The 21029-nt window shown below is 43.8% G+C and overlaps 1 protein-coding gene across 6 annotated transcripts in view; it reads left to right on the plus strand.

Annotated features, from left to right (window-relative positions):
- NDEL1 (nudE neurodevelopment protein 1 like 1) overlaps window positions 1-21029 on the plus strand; it is a 97221-nt gene that overhangs the window by 60356 nt on the left and 15836 nt on the right. The window contains exon 1 of one of the 6 annotated variants that reach the window (XM_075846180.1): window positions 11379-11488. The exons of 1 other annotated variant lie outside the window; for it this stretch is intronic. Coding sequence is in view for 2 of the 5 variants with exons in the window: in XM_075846185.1 (XP_075702300.1) it covers window positions 12919-12948 (30 nt within the window). In the remaining 3 variants the exon portion in view is untranslated. Of the gene's footprint in view, window positions 1-11378; window positions 11489-12856; window positions 12949-13849; window positions 14043-14507; window positions 14609-21029 lie in introns of those variants that run through there. 4 more of the 6 variants (XM_075846185.1, XM_075846184.1, XM_075846182.1 and 1 more) reach the window with 4 other exon arrangements.

Below are 21029 nucleotides of genomic sequence, written 5' to 3' on the forward strand. Positions count from 1 at the left end.
TGAAAGTCGTTTACTTTCACTAGGGAAAGTGCTGTCCCTTCTCTCTATCCTGCACTGATAGAGAGAAGGGAAGCACTTTTCCCGCAGTCCGCAGCAGCTAGTCCGCATCAATTTACTGCACATTTGGGCAGATCCGCAGCCGTAATCCGCAACCCGGATTAGGTGCGGCATTGATGCGGACAGTTGCGGAGGAATTCCGCCACGTGGGGCCATGCCCTTATAGTAGTTATATACTTGTATATAGGAGGCAGTATTATAGTAGTTATATTCTTGTATATAGCGGGCAGTATTATAGTAGTTATATTCTTGTATATAGGAGGCAGTATTATAGTAGTTATATTCTGGTATATAGGAGCAGTATTATAGTAGTTATATTCTTGTATATAGGAGCAGTATTATAGTAGTTATATTCTTGTATATAGGGGGCAGTATTATAGTAGTTATATTCTTGTATATAGGGGGCAGCTCACCTTTTATATGTAGATTTTGCACTTCAAGTACCGCACGGATCCTCGCGTTGGCACGCGATGTACTGAATGGGAGACAAGGACGATGTGGATCCAGCGGAGCTGTAGGTAAAACGGAAACTTGTTCCAAGTTTAATGGACAGTTTTCTTAAAAATGTTCAGGAGCAGTCCAGACGATGTCCTGAGGTGCTTAGGAGAGATGTGCGGGATTTTTTGGAGCCTACGCGTTTCAAACGCTTCCTGCGTTCTTAATCATGGCTGTATCAGTTTCCGTTTTACCTACAGCTCCGCTGGATCCACATCGTCCTTGTCTCCCATTCAGTATTATAGTAGTTATATTCTTGTATATAGGGGCAGTATTATAGTAGTTATATTCTTGTATATAGGGCAGTATTATAGTAGTTATATTCTTGTATATAGGGAGCAGTATTATAGTAGTTTTATTCTTGTATAAAGGGCAGTATTATAGTAGTTATATTCTTGTATATAGGAGCAGTATTATAGTAGTTATATTCTTGTATATAGGGGGCAGTATTATAGTAGTTATATTCTTGTATATAGGGAGCAGTATTATAGTAGTTATATTCTTGTATATAGGGAGCAGTATTATAGTAGTTATATTCTTGTATATAGGGAGCAGTATTACAGTAGTTATATTCTTGTATATAGGGGCAGTATTATAGTAGTTATATTCTTGTATATAGAGGCCGTATTATAGTAGTTATATTCTTGTATAAAGGGCAGTATTATAGTAGTTATATTCTTGTATATAGGAGCAGTATTAGGGCGGGTTCACACATAGCGGATTTTCACTTAAATTCCGCTGCGGACACTCCGCAGCGTTAATCCGCAGCGGAGCCGTTTCTCCATTGACTTTCACTTTAATTTAGCAGTGTTCGTTTACACGATGCGTACAATTCCGCTGCGGAGCATAGGCTGCGGAGCGGAATGTGGTGTCCGCAGCATGCTCTGTCTGTTGCGGAGCAGTGGCGGACTGGTTGCGGACTCATGGCGGAATTTCTCCATTGACTTCAATGGAGATTCTAAGTTCCGCAATGAAGTCCGCAGCTGTCATGCACATGTTATGTGTGGTGCGGAGCGTATTGGTTTTTTAACATGACATTTCTTCATTCTGGCTGGACCTATGTATTTCTAGGTCTACAGCCAGACTGAGGAAGTCAATGGGGCTCCCGTAATGACGGGAGCGTTGCTAGGAGACGTCAGTAAATAGTCACTGTCCAGGGTGCTGAAAGAGTTAAGCGATCGGCAGTAACTGTTTCTGCACCCGGGACAGTGACTACCGATCCCAATATACATGTATCTGTAAAAAAACATATAAGTTCATACTTACCGAGAACTCCCTGTTTCTGTCTCCAGTCCGGCCTCCCAGGATGACGTTTCAGTGTAAGTGACGGCTGCAGCCAATCACAGGCCAAGCACAGGCTGCAGCGGTCACATGGACTGGCGCGTCATCCAGGGAGGTCGGGCTGGATGCCGAAAGAGGACGCGTCACCAAGACAACGGCCGGTAAGTATGAAATTCTTTTACTTTCCCTAGGGAAAGTGCTGTCCCTTCTCTCTATCCTGCACTGATAGGGAGAAGGGAAGCACTTTTCCCGCAGTCCGCAGCAGCTAGTCCGCATCAATTTTCTGCACATTTTGTGCAGATCCGCAGCCGTAATCCGCAACCCGGATTAGGTGCGGCATTGATGCGGACAGTTGCGGAGGAATTCCGCCATGTGTGGTCATGCCCTTATAGCAGTTATATTCTTGTATATAGGGGGCAGTATTATAGTAGTTATATTCTTGTATATAGTAAGCAGTATTATAGTAGTTATATTCTTGTATATAAGAGCAGTATTATAGTAGTTATATTCTTGTATATAGGGAGCAGTATTATAGTAGTTATATTCTTGTATATAGGGAGCAGTATTATAGTAGTTATATTCTTGTATATAGGGAGCAGTATTACAGTAGTTATATTTTTGTATATAGGAGGTAGTATTATAGTAGTTATATTCTTGTATATAGGGGGCAGTATTATAGTAGTAATATAATTGTATATAGGGGGCAGTATTATAGTAGTTATATTCTTGTATATAGGAGCAGTATTATAGTAGTTATATTCTTGTATATATAGGCAATATTATAGTAGTTATATTCTTGTATATAGGGAGGCAGTATTATAGTAGTTATATTCTTGTATATAGAGGGCAGTATTATAGTAGTTATATTCTTGTATATAGGGGGCAGTATTATAGTAGTTATATTCTTGTATATAGGGAGCAGTATTATAGTAGTTATATTCTTGTACATAGGGGGCAGTATTATAGTAGATATATTCTTGTATATAGGGCAGTATTATAGTAGTTATATTCTTGTATATAGGGGGCAGTATTATAGTAGTTATATTCTTGTATATAGGGGCAGTATTATAGTAGTTATATTCTTGTATATAGGAGCAGTATTATAGTAGTTATATTCTTGTATATAGGGGACAGCATTATAGTAGTTATATTCTTGTATATAGGGGGCAATATTATAGCAGTTATATTCTTGTATATAGGGGGCAGTATTATAGTAGTTATATTCTTGTACATAGGGGGCAGTATTATAGTAGTTATATTCTTGTATATAGGAGCAGTATTATAGTAGTTATATTCTCGTCTATATGGGGCAGTATTATAGTAGTTATATTCTTGTATATAGGAGCAGTATTATAGCAGTTATATTCTTGTATATAGGGGGCAGTATTATAGTAGTTATATTGTTGTACATAGGGGCAGTATTATAGTAGTTATATTCCTGTATATAGGGGCAGTATTATAGTAGTCATATTCTTGTATATGGGAGCAGTATTATAGTAGTTATATTCTTGTATATAGGGCAGTATTATAGTAGTTATAGTCTTGTATATAGGGGGCAGTATTATAGTAGTTATATTCTTGTATATAGGGGGCAGTATTAGGGCATGCCCACACGTGGCGGATTTCCTCCGCAACTGTCCGCATCAATGCCGCACAGAATCTGCGTTGCAGATTCTGCGGCGGATCTGCCCAAAGTGTGCAGTAAATTGATGCGGACTAGCTGCTGCGTACTGCGGTAAAAGTGCTTCCCTTCTCTCTATCAGTGCAGGATAGAGAGAAGGGCCAGCACTTTCCCTAGTGAAAGTAAACGAATTTCATACTTACCGGCCGTTGTCTTGGTGACGCGTCCCTCTTTCGGCATCCAGCCCGACCTCCCTGGATGACGCGGCAGTCCATGTGACCGCTGCAGCCTGTGATTGGCTGCAGCCGTCACTTAGACTGAAACGTCATCCTGGGAAGCCGGACTGGAGACAGAAGCAGGGAGTTCTCGGTAAGTATCAACTTCTATTTTTTTTACAGGTTGCTGTATATTGGGATCGGTAGTCACTGTCCAGGGTGCAGAAACAGTAACTGCCGATTGCTTAACTCTTTCAGCACCCTGGACAGTGACTATTTACTGACGTCTCCTATCAACGCTCCCGTAATTACGGGAGCCCCATTGACTTCCTCAGTCTGGCTGTAGACCTAGAAATACATAGGTCCAGCCAGAATGAAGAAATGTCATGTCAAAAAAGCAAGACGCATCCGCAGCACACATAACATGTGCATGACAGCTGCGGACTTCATTGCGGAAATTAGAATCTCCATTGAAGTCAATGGAAAAATTCCGCCATGAGTCCGCAACCAGTCCGCCACTGGTCCGCAACAGACAGAGCATGCTGCGGACACCAAATTCCGCACCGCAGCCTATGCTCCGCAGCGGAATTTTCAGCCTCGTCTAAACGAACCCTACTAAATAGAAGTGTAAGTCAATGGAGAAACGGCTCCGCTGCGGATTAACGCTGCGGAGTGTCCGCAGCGGAATTCACGAGCAATTCCGCCACGTGTGGCTTTGCCCTTATAGTAGTTATATTCTTGTATATAGGGGCAGTATTATAGTAGTTATATTCTTGTATATATGGAGCAGTATTATAGTAGTTATATTCTTGTATATAGGGGCAGTATTATAGTAGTTATATTCTTGTATATAGGGGCAGTATTATAGTAGTTATATTCTTGTATATAGGGCACAGTATTATAGTAGTTATATTCTTGTATATAGGGGGCAGTATTATAGTAGTTATATTCCTGTATATAGGAGCAGTATTATAGTAGTTATAGTCTTGTATATAGGGGGCAGTATTATAGTAGTTATATTCTTGTATATAGGAGCAGTATTATAGTAGTTATATTCTTGTATATAGGTGCCAGTATTATAGTAGTTATATTCTTGTATATAGGGGCAGTATTATAGTAGTTATATTCTAGTATATAGGAGCAGTATTACAGTAGTTATATTCTTGTATATAGGGGGCAGTATTATAGTAGTTATATTCTTGTATATAGGAGGCAGTATTATAGTAGTTATATTCTTGTATATAGGGGGCAGTATTATAGTAGTTATATTATTGTATATGGGAGCAGTATTATAGTAGTTATATTCTTGTATATAGGGGGCAGTATTATAGTAGTTATATTCTTGTATATAGGAGCAGTATTATAGTAGTTATATTCTTGTACATAGGGGGCAGTATTATAGTAGTTATATTCTTGTATATAGGGGCAGTATTATAGTAGTTATATACTTGTATATAGGGGCAGTTTTATAGTAGTTATATTCTTGTATATAGGGGGCAGTGTTATAGTAGTTATATTCTTGTATATAGGGGGCAGTGTTATAGTAGTTATATTCTTGTATATAGGGGCAGTATTATAGTAGTTATATTCTTGTATACAGGGACAGTATTACAGTAGTTATATTCTTGTATATAGGAGCAGTATTATAGTAGTTATATTCTTGTATATAGGGGCAGTATTATAGTAGTTATATTCTTGTATATAGGGGGCAGTATTATCGTAGTTATATTCTTGTATATAGGGGCAGTATTATAGTAGTTATATTCTTGTATATAGGGGCAGTATTATAGTAGTTATATTCTTGTAAATAGGGGCAGTATTATAGTAGTTATATTCTTGTATATCTTGTATATAGGAGGCAGCATTATAGTAGTTATATTCTTGTATATAGGGGGCAGTATTATAGTAGTTATATTCTTACATATAGGAGGCAGTATTATAGTAGTTATATTCTTGTATATAGGGGGCAGTATTATAGTAGTTATATTCTTGTATATAGGGGGCAGTATTACAGTAGTTACATTCTTGTATATAGGGGGCAGTATTATAGTAGTTATATGATTGTATATAGAGGGGCAGTATTATAGTAGTTATATTCTTGTATATAGAGGGGCAGTATTATAGTAGTTATATTCTTGTATATAGGATCAGTATTATAGTAGTTATATTCTTGTATATAGAGCAGTATTATAGTAGTTATATTCTTGTATATAGGGGGCAGTATTATAGTAGTTATATTATTGTATATGGGAGCAGTATTATAGTAGTTATATTCTTGTAAAAAAGGGGGCAGTATTATAGTAGTTATATTCTTGTATATAGGAGCAGTATTATAGTAGTTATATTCTTGTACATAGGGGGCAGTATTATAGTAGTTATATTCTTGTATATAGGGGCAGTATTATAGTAGTTTATACTTGTATATAGGGGCAGTTTTATAGTAGTTATATTCTTGTATATAGGGGGCAGTGTTATAGTATTATATTCTTGTATATAGGGGGCAGTGTTATAGTAGTTATATTCTTGTATATAGGGGGCAGTATTATAGTAGTTATATTCTTGTATACAGGGGCAGTATTACAGTAGTTATATTCTTGTATATAGGAGCAGTATTATAGTAGTTATATTCTTGTATATAGGGGCAGTATTATAGTAGTTATATTCTTGTATATAGGGGGCAGTATTATAGTAGTTATATTCTTGTATATAGGGGCAGTATTATAGTAGTTATATTCTTGTACATAGGGGCAGTATTATAGTAGTTATATTCTTGTAAATAGGGGCAGTATTATAGTAGTTATATTCTTGTATATCTTGTATATAGGAGGCAGCATTATAGTAGTTATATTCTTGTATATAGGGGGCAGTATTATAGTAGTTATATTCTTACATATAGGAGGCAGTATTATAGTAGTTATATTCTTGTATATAGGGGGCAGTATTATAGTAGTTATATTCTTGTATATAGGGGGCAGTATTATAGTAGTTATATTCTTGTATATAGGGGGCAGTATTATAGTAGTTATATTCTTGTATATAGGGGGCAGTATTATAGTAGTTATATTCTTGTATATAGGGGGCAGTATTATAGTAGTTATATTCTTGTATATAGGAGGCAGTATTATAGTAGTTATATTCTTGTATATAGGGGGCAGTATTATAGTAGTTATATTCTTGTATATAGGGCACAGTATTATAGTAGTTATATTCTTGTATATAGGGGGCAGTATTATAGTAGTTATATTCCTGTATATAGGAGCAGTATTATAGTAGTTATATTCTTGTATATAGGGGGCAGTATTATAGTAGTTATATTCTTGTATATAGGAGCAGTATTATAGTAGTTATATTCTTATATATAGGTGCCAGTATTATAGTAGTTATATTCTTGTATATAGGGGCAGTATTATAGTAGTTATATTCTTGTATATAGGGGGCAGTATTATAGTAGTTATATTCTTGTATATAGGGGCAGTATTATAGTAGTTATATTCTTGTATATAGGAGCAGTATTATAGTAGTTATATTCTTGTATATAGGAGGCAGTATTATAGTAGTTATATTCTTGTATATAGGAGCAGTATTATAGTAGTTATATACTTGTATATAGGGGCAGTTTTATAGTAGTTATATTCTTGTATATAGGGGGCAGTGTTATAGTAGTTATATTCTTGTATATAGGGGGCAGTGTTATAGTAGTTATATTCTTGTATATAGGGGCAGTATTATAGTAGTTATATTCCTGTATATAGGAGCAGTATTATAGTAGTTATATTATTGTATATAGGGGCAGTTTTATAGTAGTTATATTCTTGTATATAGGGGGCAGTGTTATAGTAGTTATATTCTTGTATATAGGGGCAGTGTTATAGTAGTTATATTCCTGTATATAGGAGCAGTATTATAGTAGTTATATTCTTGTATATAGGAGCAGTATTATAGTAGTTATATTCTTGTATATAGGGGCAGTATTATAGTAGTTATATTCTTGTACATAGGGGGCAGTATTATAGTTGTTATATTCTTGTATATAGGGGCAGTATTATAGTAGTTATATTCTTGTATACAGGGGCAGTATTACAGTAGTTATATTCTTGTATATAGGAGCAGTATTATAGTAGTTATATTCTTGTATATAGGGGCAGTATTATAGTAGTTATATTCTTGTATATATGGGGCAGTATTATAGTAGTTATATTCTTGTATATATGGGGCAGTATTATAGTAGTTATATTCTTGTATATAGGGGGCAGTATTATAGTAGTTATATTCTTGTACATAGGGGCAGTATTATAGTAGTTATATTCTTGTAAATAGGGGCAGTATTATAGTAGTTATATTCTTGTATACAGGGAGCAGTATTATAGTAGTTATATTCTTGTATATAGGAGCAGTTTTATAGTAGTTATATTCTTGTATATAGAGGCAGTATTATAGTAGTTATATTCTTGTATATAGGGGCAGTATTATAGTAGTTATATTCTTGTATACAGGGAGCAGTATTATAGTAGTTATATTCTTGTATATAGGGGGCAGTGTTATAGTAGTTATATTCTTGTATATAGGGGCAGTGTTTATAGTAGTTATATTCCTGTATATAGGAGCAGTATTATAGTAGTTATATTCTTGTATATAGGAGCAGTATTATAGTAGTTATATTCTTGTATATAGGGGCAGTATTATAGTAGTTATATTCTTGTACATAGGGGGCAGTATTATAGTTGTTATATTCTTGTATATAGGGGCAGTATTATAGTAGTTATATTCTTGTATACAGGGGCAGTATTACAGTAGTTATATTCTTGTATATAGGAGCAGTATTATAGTAGTTATATTCTTGTATATAGGGGCAGTATTATAGTAGTTATATTCTTGTATATATGGGGCAGTATTATAGTAGTTATATTCTTGTATATATGGGGCAGTATTATAGTAGTTATATTCTTGTATATAGGGGGCAGTATTATAGTAGTTATATTCTTGTACATAGGGGCAGTATTATAGTAGTTATATTCTTGTAAATAGGGGCAGTATTATAGTAGTTATATTCTTGTATACAGGGAGCAGTATTATAGTAGTTATATTCTTGTATATAGGAGCAGTTTTATAGTAGTTATATTCTTGTATATAGAGGCAGTATTATAGTAGTTATATCTTGTATATAGGGGCAGTATTATAGTAGTTATATTCTTGTATACAGGGAGCAGTATTATAGTAGTTATATTCTTGTATATAGGAGCAGTTTTATAGTAGTTATATTCTTGTATATAGGAGCAGTATTATAGTTGTTATATTCTTGTATATAGGGGGCAGTATTATAGTAGTTATATTCTTGTATATAGGGGCAGTATTATAGTAGTTATATTCTTGTATATAGGGGCAGTATTATAGTAGTTATATTCTTGTATATAGGAGCAGTATTATAGTAGTTATATTCTTGTATATAGGAGCAGTATTATAGTAGTTATATTCTTGTATGTAGGAGCAGTATTATAGTAGTTATATTCTTGTATATAGGGGCAGTATTATAGTAGTTATATTCTTGTATATAGGAGGCAGCATTATAGTAGTTATATTCTTGTATATAGGGGGCAGTATTATAGTAGTTATATTCTTGTATATAGAGGGCAGTATTATAGTAGTTATATTTTTGTCCATAGGGGGCAGTGTTATAGTCTACTTGAACTTCCCCTCACTCAGATGAAGAGAGTTAGGCTGGATTCACACGAACGTGTATTGCGTCCGTGCGGGTCGCGTTGTTTTCACTCGCCACGCACAGACCAATACAAATCTATGGGGCAGTACAGACAGTCCGTGCTTTTTGCGCGTTTCTCCGCTGCACAAAAAGCGCGACATCGTCAATATCTCTGCGTATTTCGCGCATCACGCACCCATTGAAGTCAATGGGTGCGTGAAAACCACGCAGGTCACACGGAAGCACTTCCGTGCGAACTGCCTGTTTCGCGCACCAGCTGTCAAAAGGATGAATGTAAACAGAAAAGCACCACGTGCTTTTCTGTTTACAAACATCCGAATGGCGTGTCATAATGATGGCGGCTGCGCGAAAAGCACGCAGCCGCGCATCATATGATGCTGCCTCACGGAGCAGGTAAGTGGCTTTTGCGCAGGCAAAACGCAGCGTGTTTTGCGTGCGCAAAAACGCCACGCACGTCTGAATCAGCCCTTATTCAGAATAAAACTACCATAACCTGTTTTTTTGACTGTCACCCCTATGCACTTTTCTCTTACATCTGATCTGTGGACTGTACATTTACATGTCGGATTGTGGATGCATGAAAGGTTTTGATGTATTTTCTTGTACTTTCCCTTTAATTCTTGTTCCTCATTCCTTTGCTGGCGGCGGGCACCATATCATCATATGACACATGAAGTGACGGTAACATTTCACCACTCATGACTCATTCCGTTGTTGATCTGCCAGCGAGATCAGGCTATAATGTAATGGGCGACAGGGGATGCGGCACAATGTTTTATTTATGCCCTCCAGTAGTAATATATTCCTTTATACCCCCTGCTCCATCCTCCAGGGGAGTATCTAATACCAGACTGTATAAAAAGCAGTGCGTTTTTATTCTAGAATCAGATTGTTGGTGCTTTTTTATATCACAATCTGACCATAAACTGGGGCAAACCTGTCCTGACATAATACTTCTCACAGCTGAGGGTTTGATACAATTGCATCCAGTCTAGACAATGCTCACATCTGCACATATATCTCTCCTGTCCTGATAGTTTGCTACAATGTATCAGTGCAGGTGAAATGAATCAGTCTGGAGTCTAGACTTATAGAGGATTGTCTACACTGGATTCAATTGTACCAAATTCTCAGCTGTGACAAGCAGTAGGTCTGTATGGCTGTGTTCACACGTTCAGGATTTGCCTATGACAAAGAATCCACGGACGTGATGCCCCTCATTTTCTACTTTCCGTGCTGCGGAATCTGTGCCCAGATCCTCATGAAATCCTGAACATGTGAACATAGCCTATGGGTCTATACACTCTGCATGTAACAGGAATGTTTCCATTCACTGACATCAAGCAGAACAGTGTCAGAACTATTCATTAGACAATGATTTATGGTGTTTTCCAACCATAGACATTTATGGCACATCCATAGGTGGGAGTCGCACCCTATCCGCAGAATGGGAGACCCCTGACTAGCTGGCTCGCGGTCTCTGCCCCTTTAATACAATTGAATGAAGATAGTCCTTCCATTCAGTCCCCACCTGGTCGTGGCCACCTCATCTGGCAGAGGGGGGGGGGGGAGTCAAGGAACTCACATAGGTGGGGGTCCCTGGGGTGTCTTAGCCCTCCTGGCAGCCCCTTATCCCTCATACAGGACTGTTTTCCACACTGGACATGTATGTTGAGCGTCAGCAATGCCTTATATGAGGGATATACATTACAGTGTGACGTCATCATATATATAGTGGATCATGACGTCATGGGGGTGTTCAGGTACAGCATTGCACTATAGTCTGTGTCATCTGCTAATGGGACATTGGTTACAAGAAGGTATAGTCAGGGCATGAAGCATTTAACCCCATGCACACTGGACTAGAGCAGCGTGATGGGGATGATGGGGGTCGTAGTTCACCAGCCTGAGGCAGCAGCTCCACATACTGTACGCTGAGATGATTGACAGGGCGTCAGCCGGGAGCACGTCACGTGATGATGGGCGGGACGCTCGTCTTTGCTGGGCGCAGGACACGCCCCTGGCTGCTGATGACGTGTGACGTTGCGTGTCTGCCGGAAACCGCTGCTCAGTGACCGGGCCGGGGACAGCGGGAGAGCCGGGGTAAGAACCGTGTTATGTGGAGACCCGGGCCCTGAGGAGGCAGAGACACGGGGAGGAGGCGGAGATGTGAGGCAACATGGAGGGGCTGAGATTTGTGGGAGACAGGGAGGGGCTTAGAGACGAGGGGTGACAGGGAGTGGGGTAGAGAGGAGGGGTGACAGGAAGGGGGCAGGGACGAGGGGTGACAGGAAGGGGGGCAGGGACGAGGGTGACAGGGAGTGGGGCAGAGACGAGGGGTGACAGGGAGGGGGGGCAGAGACGAGGGGTGACAGGGAGGGGGGCAGAGACGAGGGTGACAGGGAGGGGGGCAGGGACGAGGGGTGACAGGGAGGGGGGCAGGGACGAGGGGTGACAGGGAGGGGGGCAGAGACGAGGGGTGACAGGGAGTGGGTCAGAGAGGAGGGGGGCAGGGACGAGGGGAGACGGAGGGGGGCAGAGACGAGGGGTGAAATGGAGGGGGGCAGAGACGAGGGGTGACAGGGAGGGGGGCAGAGACGAGGGGTGACAGGGAGGGGGGCAGAGACGAGGGGTGACAGGGAGGGGGGCAGGGACGAGGGGGGCAGGGACGAGGGGTGACAGGGAGGGGGGCAGGGACGAGGGGTGACAGGGAGGAGGGCTGACAGCGAGGGGGGCAGGGACGAGGGGTGACAGGGAGGAGGGGTGACGGAGAGGGGAGGAGGGGTGACAGGGAGGGGGGCAGGGACGAGGGGTGACGGAGGGGGGCAGGGACGAGGGGTGACGGAGGGGGGCAGGGACGAGGGGTGACGGAGGGGGGCAGGGACGAGGGGTGACGGAGGGGGCAGAGACGAGGGGTGACAGGGAGGGGGGCAGAGACGAGGGTCGACGGAGGGAGGCAGAGACGAGGGGGCAGAGATTTTAGGGTGACAGTGAGAGGGGGAGATTTTAAAGTGACAGGGAAGGGGGCAGAGACGAGGGTGATGGGGAGGGGGGCAGAGGCGAGGGGTGATGGGGAGGGGGGCAGAGGCGAGGGGTGATGGGAGGGGGGCAGAGGCGAGGGGTGATGGGGAGGGGCGAGATTTTGGAGTGACGGGGAGGGGGCTGAGATTTGGAGCTGACAGTTCAGACCAGGGGTTACAGGAAAGGGGCTGAGCTTTGGGGGTGATCGTTAAGTCAGGGTGACAGGGAGGGTACTGAGACTGGGGGAAGTTTGGGGGCTGAGATTTTGGGGTGACGGGGAAGGGCTGAGATTTTGGGGAGTTGTGACAGGTAACATTTCAGTGGATGACACTCGGGTAATTTGTATGGGGATCACCAGAGCTGGAGGTGACATGGGGTTGAAGGGGGTTACACACAGGATGAACGCATCGGGGGGGGGGGGGGCTGGATATAGGGGTACACCAGGTCATACAGCTGAACTACTGGGAATAATAGTAACCCCTAAATACCTAGGGTACCGGTCAGTGGGGCAGATGACGTGCGCCCAGCTCCGGACTGTTACGGTACTACAGTGTGTCAGGTGACCTGTCTTAGCACTGTGCAGGGGTGAGGGATGCCACCCCATGTGGCCCGCACTCCTCCAGACTCTCTGGTTCAGCTTTATTCGGGTCATTGATAAATTCAGGTCGTCTGTGAGAGGCTGATGTGCCAGCTGTCGTGTGGCCTGTGCCCGCTCACATATAATGCACGGGTGGAGGGGACGCCTCTTCCTATAAAGTCTCTGTATCTGCTGATCTCATAGTGGCCTCTGATCGGGTGATCTGTCTGTTATTAGAGGTGACAGAGCAGATTGTGCCAGTGCCCCTTGGTGTGCCCTCCTATACCAGGCCCTACAAGTGATTGTTGGGTTTTCTATGTTACAGGGGGTGGGTCATTGTATCACTGGTGTGCGGGGTGCCCCCGAATCAGACTTACTGCCCAGTCTTGCAGATGATTGCTCCAATGTAGGGGCCCCTATACCTGCAGATGTTCTCCCTTATCCCCTGTACTGCTCCATATGTTCCTTCATAGAACACGTGGCCATAGTGAAGAATCCCTTTAACTCCAATCTATTGCTAAACTACAACTCCCAGCATGCCCTAGCAGCGGTTGAAGATCCCTCTTCTATATCTGCTTCAAGGGGATGTCCACTCTGCATCGTGTCTGATGGAGCAGAATTAGATGTAATTGCTGCAGGGAGCGAGTTGTTTTGTTGTCACCTGTTAGGTCTTAGGAGGAGGAGATGGGGGGGGGGGGGGTTGAATATATCCGAAAGCTGTCACCCTGTCCCCACCCTATTCGTCCCTGATTGGCCGGATGACCTAGGGAGGGTGTTGGCTTTCTCCATTCTGATTGGCCATGCCGGGGTTCACTCACTGTCTGTGTTGTGTCTGTGGCCATAGCTGTAAGCTGACACGTCTGATCCCCAGTGCTTGTGCCGTCGCTGGTGTAGCATGGTATTTGTATGGGATTATTGTGTGGATACGAGGAGCTGATTCCCTTTAAATCCCCCGCTGTGTGCCCCCTGTACCTCGTCCTGATCACATCCTGAAGACCTTCGCTTCATTACGGGGACCTCCTCTTATCGTCTCACCCTCTCCAACATGTGCGGATTCTTGTGAGTGGCTGTTACTTATAGGACATGTTATGTGTTACTGGTATTAAGATATTTCGCCTCGTGACCCTTTTAGGGTGTTTTACAGGAACTGGCGGCCGCCTAAAAGTATCTATTTATGGGACAGTCGTCCTATATAAGAGTGATCGCCCGTTGTTTCAGTGGGTGATCTCGTTGCTTTGCGTTACCCTATATGTATAGTGTTAATGATGGGGCGGGCTTCTATTGGTCGCAGCCGTTTTAGTTGCATGATAATCGATCGTCTCCTCCAGTGGAATCATTAACTATATGTGTGTGTGTATGTATATATATATAATCCTTTAAAGCGTTCCCGCCACAGCCGTTTTTCGGATTGTCAAATAACTTTTTATTTTTACGTTGTGTGATGTTTTTTTTTTTTGTTTTTTTTTTGCGAGATTTCTCCATGTTTTTTGGGTTTCACTTTTACAGCCGAAATGCCACTCGTCTTGTGGAGCGGACTCGGCCCGTGAGGCAGTTCCATACCCCCCCCCAACTCCGCCGTCTGTATACGGTGAATGTCGGGAATGCGTTAAAGGTGTTGTTACCCTGTAAGTAATAGTTTAAGGACTTTTGTAATATTTTGCTGCTTGTACCGTGAGTGTCTTGCCCATGTCTCTGCGTTCCCACGTCGCGGTGTCCACATGCATCCGGAACCCCCCCACGCCGTATTTCAACATAAGTCGTGAACGTAGTACCTGTAGGTCAATAACCTCAGCTCTGCGTGCATTAAACCAGCTCCGTGGAAGCGCTATTATTCCATTCGGTTTTGTCGCTGATCCCGGCGCTTACTATTTACACACATTGATTAGCGTTACATCCGGTCGTTTTCAGTTGACGCTTATCAGTCATCGCCACTTGTCCGTTCCCCATATATTCGGGGCCTGAGCAAGGATACTGGGGGGGGGGGGGTACTGTTTACGTTCAATCACTGCAGGATTGATTGGTCATGTCTGCCCTGTATAGACAGGATTTACCCATAGAAAGGACTATCCATAAGGAGCAGGCATGACCAGTCGATCTTGCAGCCAACGTTGCAGAGATTTCCGCAGTTATCGGAGCTGTCCTGCTTCTGGGAATGTGCGGGTACATCTGTTATTAGGCTGTTAATGGAGATTTGTGTGAGATGAGCCGCATGTTGTAAAGAGACCGGCCCATGTTTATACCCCTTATTTTATCCCGAGGTGCCCCACCTTAGACCTTCCTGTGGTGCCTCCTTCGTTTTTTTCCTCCTGCTGGCCCATCTCATTGGGGGACCTTGTGCCGTCTTCCTTCTGTAAAAAGCATGGAGAATGCTGGCAACATTTATCAGCTTAGGATTGTGGTGATCAGGAATTGTCATCTGCCGCTGACGGCTGCTGTTGCTAAGTAAATTTCTGCATTTATTCACACGTGGCCATAGACGTGGGATACTCATTGACCGATCCTGCTACTTACTCCCTGAGATAAGCGGCACCTAATGTGTCTTGAGCTGCCACCCTGACCAGGCATATTCAAAGTGGAGTCGGGGGAGATAGCTTTAGGGCGATTGTGTGCTCCGCAGTTATCTAATGTCTTTGTCTACAGATTGATGGCGCCTAGTTCTGGAGTCATGTGATGCGACTTTTGCAAACAAAGTCAAATTGGGTCCTGGAATCTACCCTAATGTCGGGGCATGCTGAGAGTTGTAGTTTTGCAACAGCCTGAGAGGCCCAGGTTGAGGAACACGTCCTTGAGGCCCAGGTTGAGGAACACGTCCTTGAGGCCCAGGTTGAGGAACACGTCCTTGAGGCCCAGGTTGAGGAACACGTCCTTGAGGCCCAGGTTGAGGAACACGTCCTTGGGGCCCAGGTTGAGGAACACGTCCTTGGGGCCCAGGTTGAGGAACACGTCCTTGGGGCCCAGGTTGAGGAACACGTCCTTGGGGCCCAGGTTGAGGAACACGTCCTTGGGGCCCAGGTTGAGGAACACGTCCTTGGGGCCCAGGTTGAGGAACACGTCCTTGGGGCCCAGGTTGAGGAACACGTCCTTGGGGCCCAGGTTGAGGAACACGTCCTTGGGGCCCAGGTTGAGGAACACGTCCTTGGGGCCCAGGTTGAGGAACACGTCCTTGGGGCCCAGGTTGAGGAACACGTCCTTGGGGCCCAGGTTGAGGAACACGTCCTTGGGGCCCAGGTTGAGGAACACGTCCTTGGGGCCCAGGTTGAGGAACACGTCCTTGGGGCCCAGGTTGAGGAACACGTCCTTGGGGCCCAGGTTGAGGAACACGTCCTTGGGGCCCAGGTTGAGGAACACGTCCTTGGGGCCCAGGTTGAGGAACACGTCATTAGAGGACCATCTATTGACTTCTGATGTTCTCTTGATGGCTGTATGTAGACGTCGAGGTGTCCTATAAACTTTGATCTACATGTTGCAGAAATGGTGGTTGTTGGTGATGAGATCGAAGACGATCCTCGTGTTGAAAAGGTGTAAGTCAGTGGTTGATGGTGGGTGGGTTGTCCTATGGTCATCATGGGTCAGAGATGACCCTCTGGGCCATATTCCGAAAAAATTCTGACATTGAGACTCTCCCTTTCAGACTAGGATACGCCAACATTTTAGCTCAACGTTTCTGGCAATTCCCCCCCTTTTCTTCTCTGTATCCTGGAATCGTGGTGGATTGTACCTTGCCGCGCTTTTTGATTAGACGAACCACCATCATTTTTGGGTTATTCCATTTTGGCACACATGATGATAACATTGCCCGGGTACCCCTTTATTGATGCCAGTCGCAAGCTTGTAACTAGGTTGGGTTTAGGTTCGTAGTGTACTACTCACACCATCTTTCGGTGGTCATACACCTTCGATAGCTGTCGGCCGACAGCTATTCCTCCCTCCCGCATACACATGCACGCTCGACATATGTACTCAATGGGGAGAGGGGAGTAAGCCGCTACCAGACACTTCTGGTGGCGGCTTATCTCCCGAGAGAACAAAGGATCGGGCATGTGCAATCTAACATGTCCGATCCTTTTTACCCCCTGACGGCAGATAGTCGTGCCACCCCTATAAACATGATCGGCCGTTCTTGCTGAAAACAGCGGCTTCAACCAACGAACATCTATTGTGTATGGGCAGCTTTAATGTGTGTCCTATACGTCCTTGCGCGCCAGATAAGTCACGCTATAGTCTCCTATTACCAGATGAAGAGTTCACATCATCAGCAGACAAAAAGTTTTGACAACTTCCATATTTCATGCTACGATTATGAGAAACTGGAGCCCCCCTCCCTCCTCTCCCTCCGAAAGGGACTAGGTTACAGCGCAGGATCTAATTACAAGCGTTCTCCAGGCTATGGGGGTGACGGTCCCGGCTACATTAAAATCTCACTGATTAACTCTCGCACTGCCGGAGCAGAGACCACCCACCGCCTTTGTATTAGGCACTGCCCTAGATATGCCACCTTCATCAAAATGGGTTTCTGAAGCATGTGATTTTTTTCTTTCCTTTTTACCAATGTTTTCGTGTAGGGTTGGAGATATATTTACGTCCCGGCAGGCTGGGGTTTTTACCTAAATAGGGGAAGTTTTAATCGCGTTATGATGGTTTTTTTGGGGTGATTTGTCACAAGATCTTGATATACGTCCCGGTTCTGCTTCGTTCAGGTCCAGACAATCGCTTCCACTTTTTGGATTGTTCTTCTTTTGATGTCTATTAAGCACGGGGTCTACCCGGCTTCTGTACTTGGGGGACGTGATATTGCCGGATATGTGCTCATTACGTATAGTATACATGACCAAGAGTGATGCTGTGGGACGTGGCGGCAGAGCTGTCTATGGGTCTCACCATCGATGACCTTTGTAGATACCCGTGATGGGATCCTGGCAGTCATTTGGTCTAGAGATTGACTTCTGCTGCCTAACTTTTTGGAAAAAGTCAAATGTGTTGGTCAGGCCGGGGCTGGACAGACAACCAGTGCTGGTAGAAATCTACTACTGACCCATAACTTTTCGGGTTGTTTCCTATAGATTTTTTTTTATTGCCGGAGCACTAGAGAAGTCAAATGGGCTCATAAAGTGGTGCCAGCAGCAAGGCTACCCCCCCCCCCCCCGCTGTGGTATAGGATGTGGGATCCCGCAGCCATACATTGACTCTCACAGTGGACTATATTCTATGCATAGACCAAATGAGGTGTAAATCGGGGTTCAACTCGAATCAGTAGTCACCCGCACTAAATTGTGGTGCAGTTTTTCGGGTGGAATCTCCACTGTGGAAAACAGTGGTTGAAAAAATAAAATAAAAAAAAGTTTATACTTGCCCCGTTCCCATGGAGATGCGTCCATCAGTTGTCCATGCAGCGTGACCTACATGTGACTGCTGTGGTCTTTGATTGGCTGTAGCAGTCACATAGGATGAAAACTTTTTTTTTTTTTTGTTGAGTTGCGATTTTTGCAGCGGAATCACAGCTTTTCCGTCGCAAAATTCGCAACATCTGCCATTTGTTGCGGGTATTACCACCCCATTGAATTCACTGGTGAAAAGCAGCGATTCCGAAGCATAAGCTGACATGCGGAATTAAAAAACCGCATCGCAGGTCAATTTATGAACGTTATTTTGGTGGACTTTTTACGCAGCGTGCGGATTTTCGATGTCGCTGATCAGCGATCCCGATTTTCCAGTGGTTGGAAATTTGTCTCGATCAATAGACCCAGTGTATCAGGCTTGCTTGAACTTGTAGTCCCCCCTCCAACTTTTCTTGAAGAGATCTTATTCCAAAAGGACTGGAGTACCCGGTCGCTGGGCTGTGAACGGACATTTGTCCTTAGAGTGTCCTCCGTGTACGGTCTCCATGCCGGACGCTCTTCCCATTGGCATCTTCTCTCACTTCTGAGTCCTGCCTGCGCCACCCTGTCTCTATCTGTCACTATCATGTAACGTTACCAGGCTACTTCATAATAGAATGGGGACAAATTGCCCGCTGGGGCCACAGAGATGTTTCCATGGATGGTCGAAATAGATGCTAAGATTGAATATCACATCATGGCCGGGGTGGGTAAATATGTAACAGTATCGGTGCAGGACAGTAAGGGCATTGTCCCCGCCATCCCTGCAGGCCACCCCTCCCCCGTGTCATTAATCATTGTTAGGCCTCTGCTCCTTCTATCTCTTGGGTTTCCACATTCATTGTCCAACTGTGGAGTCCCCAACCTCGTCACGCCATGCGTCTGTCAGATCATGGGAATTTGCAGCGTTATGTAACAAGTCGTTTCTGCTCGTGAATGGACTGTGTGTTGAGCCGCTGCCAATTCTTCACTTTCCATTAGTTGGAATGCTGAGGGTTGTAGTCTCGCAACAGCCGGGAGTTGTGATCTGTTCCTGCACACTGCACTATTATGTCTCCTGCGTCTCTTCTCTTCCTTCTACCAATGCCTATCATCTCCTAAGAACCCTGTTAGGGAATCGTCTTCACGAGGTGCTCCCCGCCCCCCTTTAGGCCTATTAGATCATCTGCCGATCATTGTCCAAAATCGACTCCCATCAGTACTCCGCTATAATCAGTGACTCCAGCGTGACTGCATTGTCTATTGGAGCCTAAGGTAGTCTGAAGTCCCTCTCCTGTATGATCAGACTGCTCTATCCCTCCACCATTCTTTACACTTCAGCTCTGCTTGTTCAGTCCGCCACACATCTATTGAAGCAAATGCACCTGGAGATATATTACTGTGGGCTTCGTGTTTTATAGGACCCCCATGTGTTCCTGTCTATGTATGTTTCATAGACGTTCGCTGTAAGTGGCTTGTAGGATCCCGGGTTTTCCGTACAGCACATTCCTGGGGGCTGATGTCACACGGAGAAGGAAGCGGCCATCATAAATACGTCTGATTGTCTCCTCCAGTCCCGGAAATGAGTATACTGGATAATCCTCCATTGTTCTGTAAGGCCGGGCTCTGCAGCAATTAATTCTGCTCCACCAGACATGTCACTCATTTCCAGGAATGTTACCCTGACGTAATAACCATCGGGGAATTCCGTGCAATTTGTAATCTTGGATGGGAAACGGGGGATTGATGGGAACGTTACAGGATCAGAAACTGGGGAATATGGGAAAGCAATGATAAGCGGCTTTACAGAGTCATCGCTAAAAATCCTCCTTGACTCGTCCTCGTCTATCGTGCTCATAACAAAAACTCATCTGTTCCTGGGAAAGAGGTGACTGCTAGTATGGCGGCCGTCACGGCTCCTACAGAACAGGTCACCCAGCTTTCCCTGAGTTCTGAAAGGCAAATTTATTATATGGTGCTCCTATATCTCTGCGGACTTGGCAAGAATACTAGGAAAGCTGAATGACGAGGATCTTTCCAAATGACAAGTAATAGAGTAATTGTTTAGACCCCTCTAAGTGCCAAGATACAGTTGTGCCCATCAGTTCAGGTTCAATAGAATGTTTTACACGTAGCAGGGGTCCTCAATTGGCCGACCACGGTCCAGCTCACGAATAGTAGTTGTCCGGACCAGTGGCATCGCTTACACAGGGCATCCATTGCAGAAGCCTCGAATTTTTGGCCTGGTACCCGGGCGACTGCCACATTAAATTGTATCCTCGCCCTCAGGACACAGACACAATTGAATACTATGTTGGAGCTAGCAGCTCCCTGCTACACCATTCACTAGCTTACAGGCGATGTTAGGCCTGCAGCTTATAATAGGCTGTAAAACCTAAGGGAAAAAAAGAAAGAGTACACAGCGCCACATGGTGCAAGATAAACCTGATGGAAAAGGTAGAAAAATTTAAAGAAAGGTGATAGCGCTCAAATCAGGTACAACACTGATGTGAGCATGTAAGAAACTAAACAAATAGCTGCTGCTCCCCAATCCAGATGCCGGTATCATGGAAGCGTGGTACCGCAATGTAATAGTAAAATTGGAAAAAAATGTATGGATATACAGGGGAGCGCTACTAATGAGTAAACGGTTAGCAATGGTAAATTCCTTGATTTATTAAATGTAGGCAAC

This window comes from Rhinoderma darwinii, chromosome 13, assembly GCF_050947455.1.
Source record: "Rhinoderma darwinii isolate aRhiDar2 chromosome 13, aRhiDar2.hap1, whole genome shotgun sequence".
Lineage (NCBI taxonomy): Eukaryota > Metazoa > Chordata > Amphibia > Anura > Rhinodermatidae > Rhinoderma > Rhinoderma darwinii.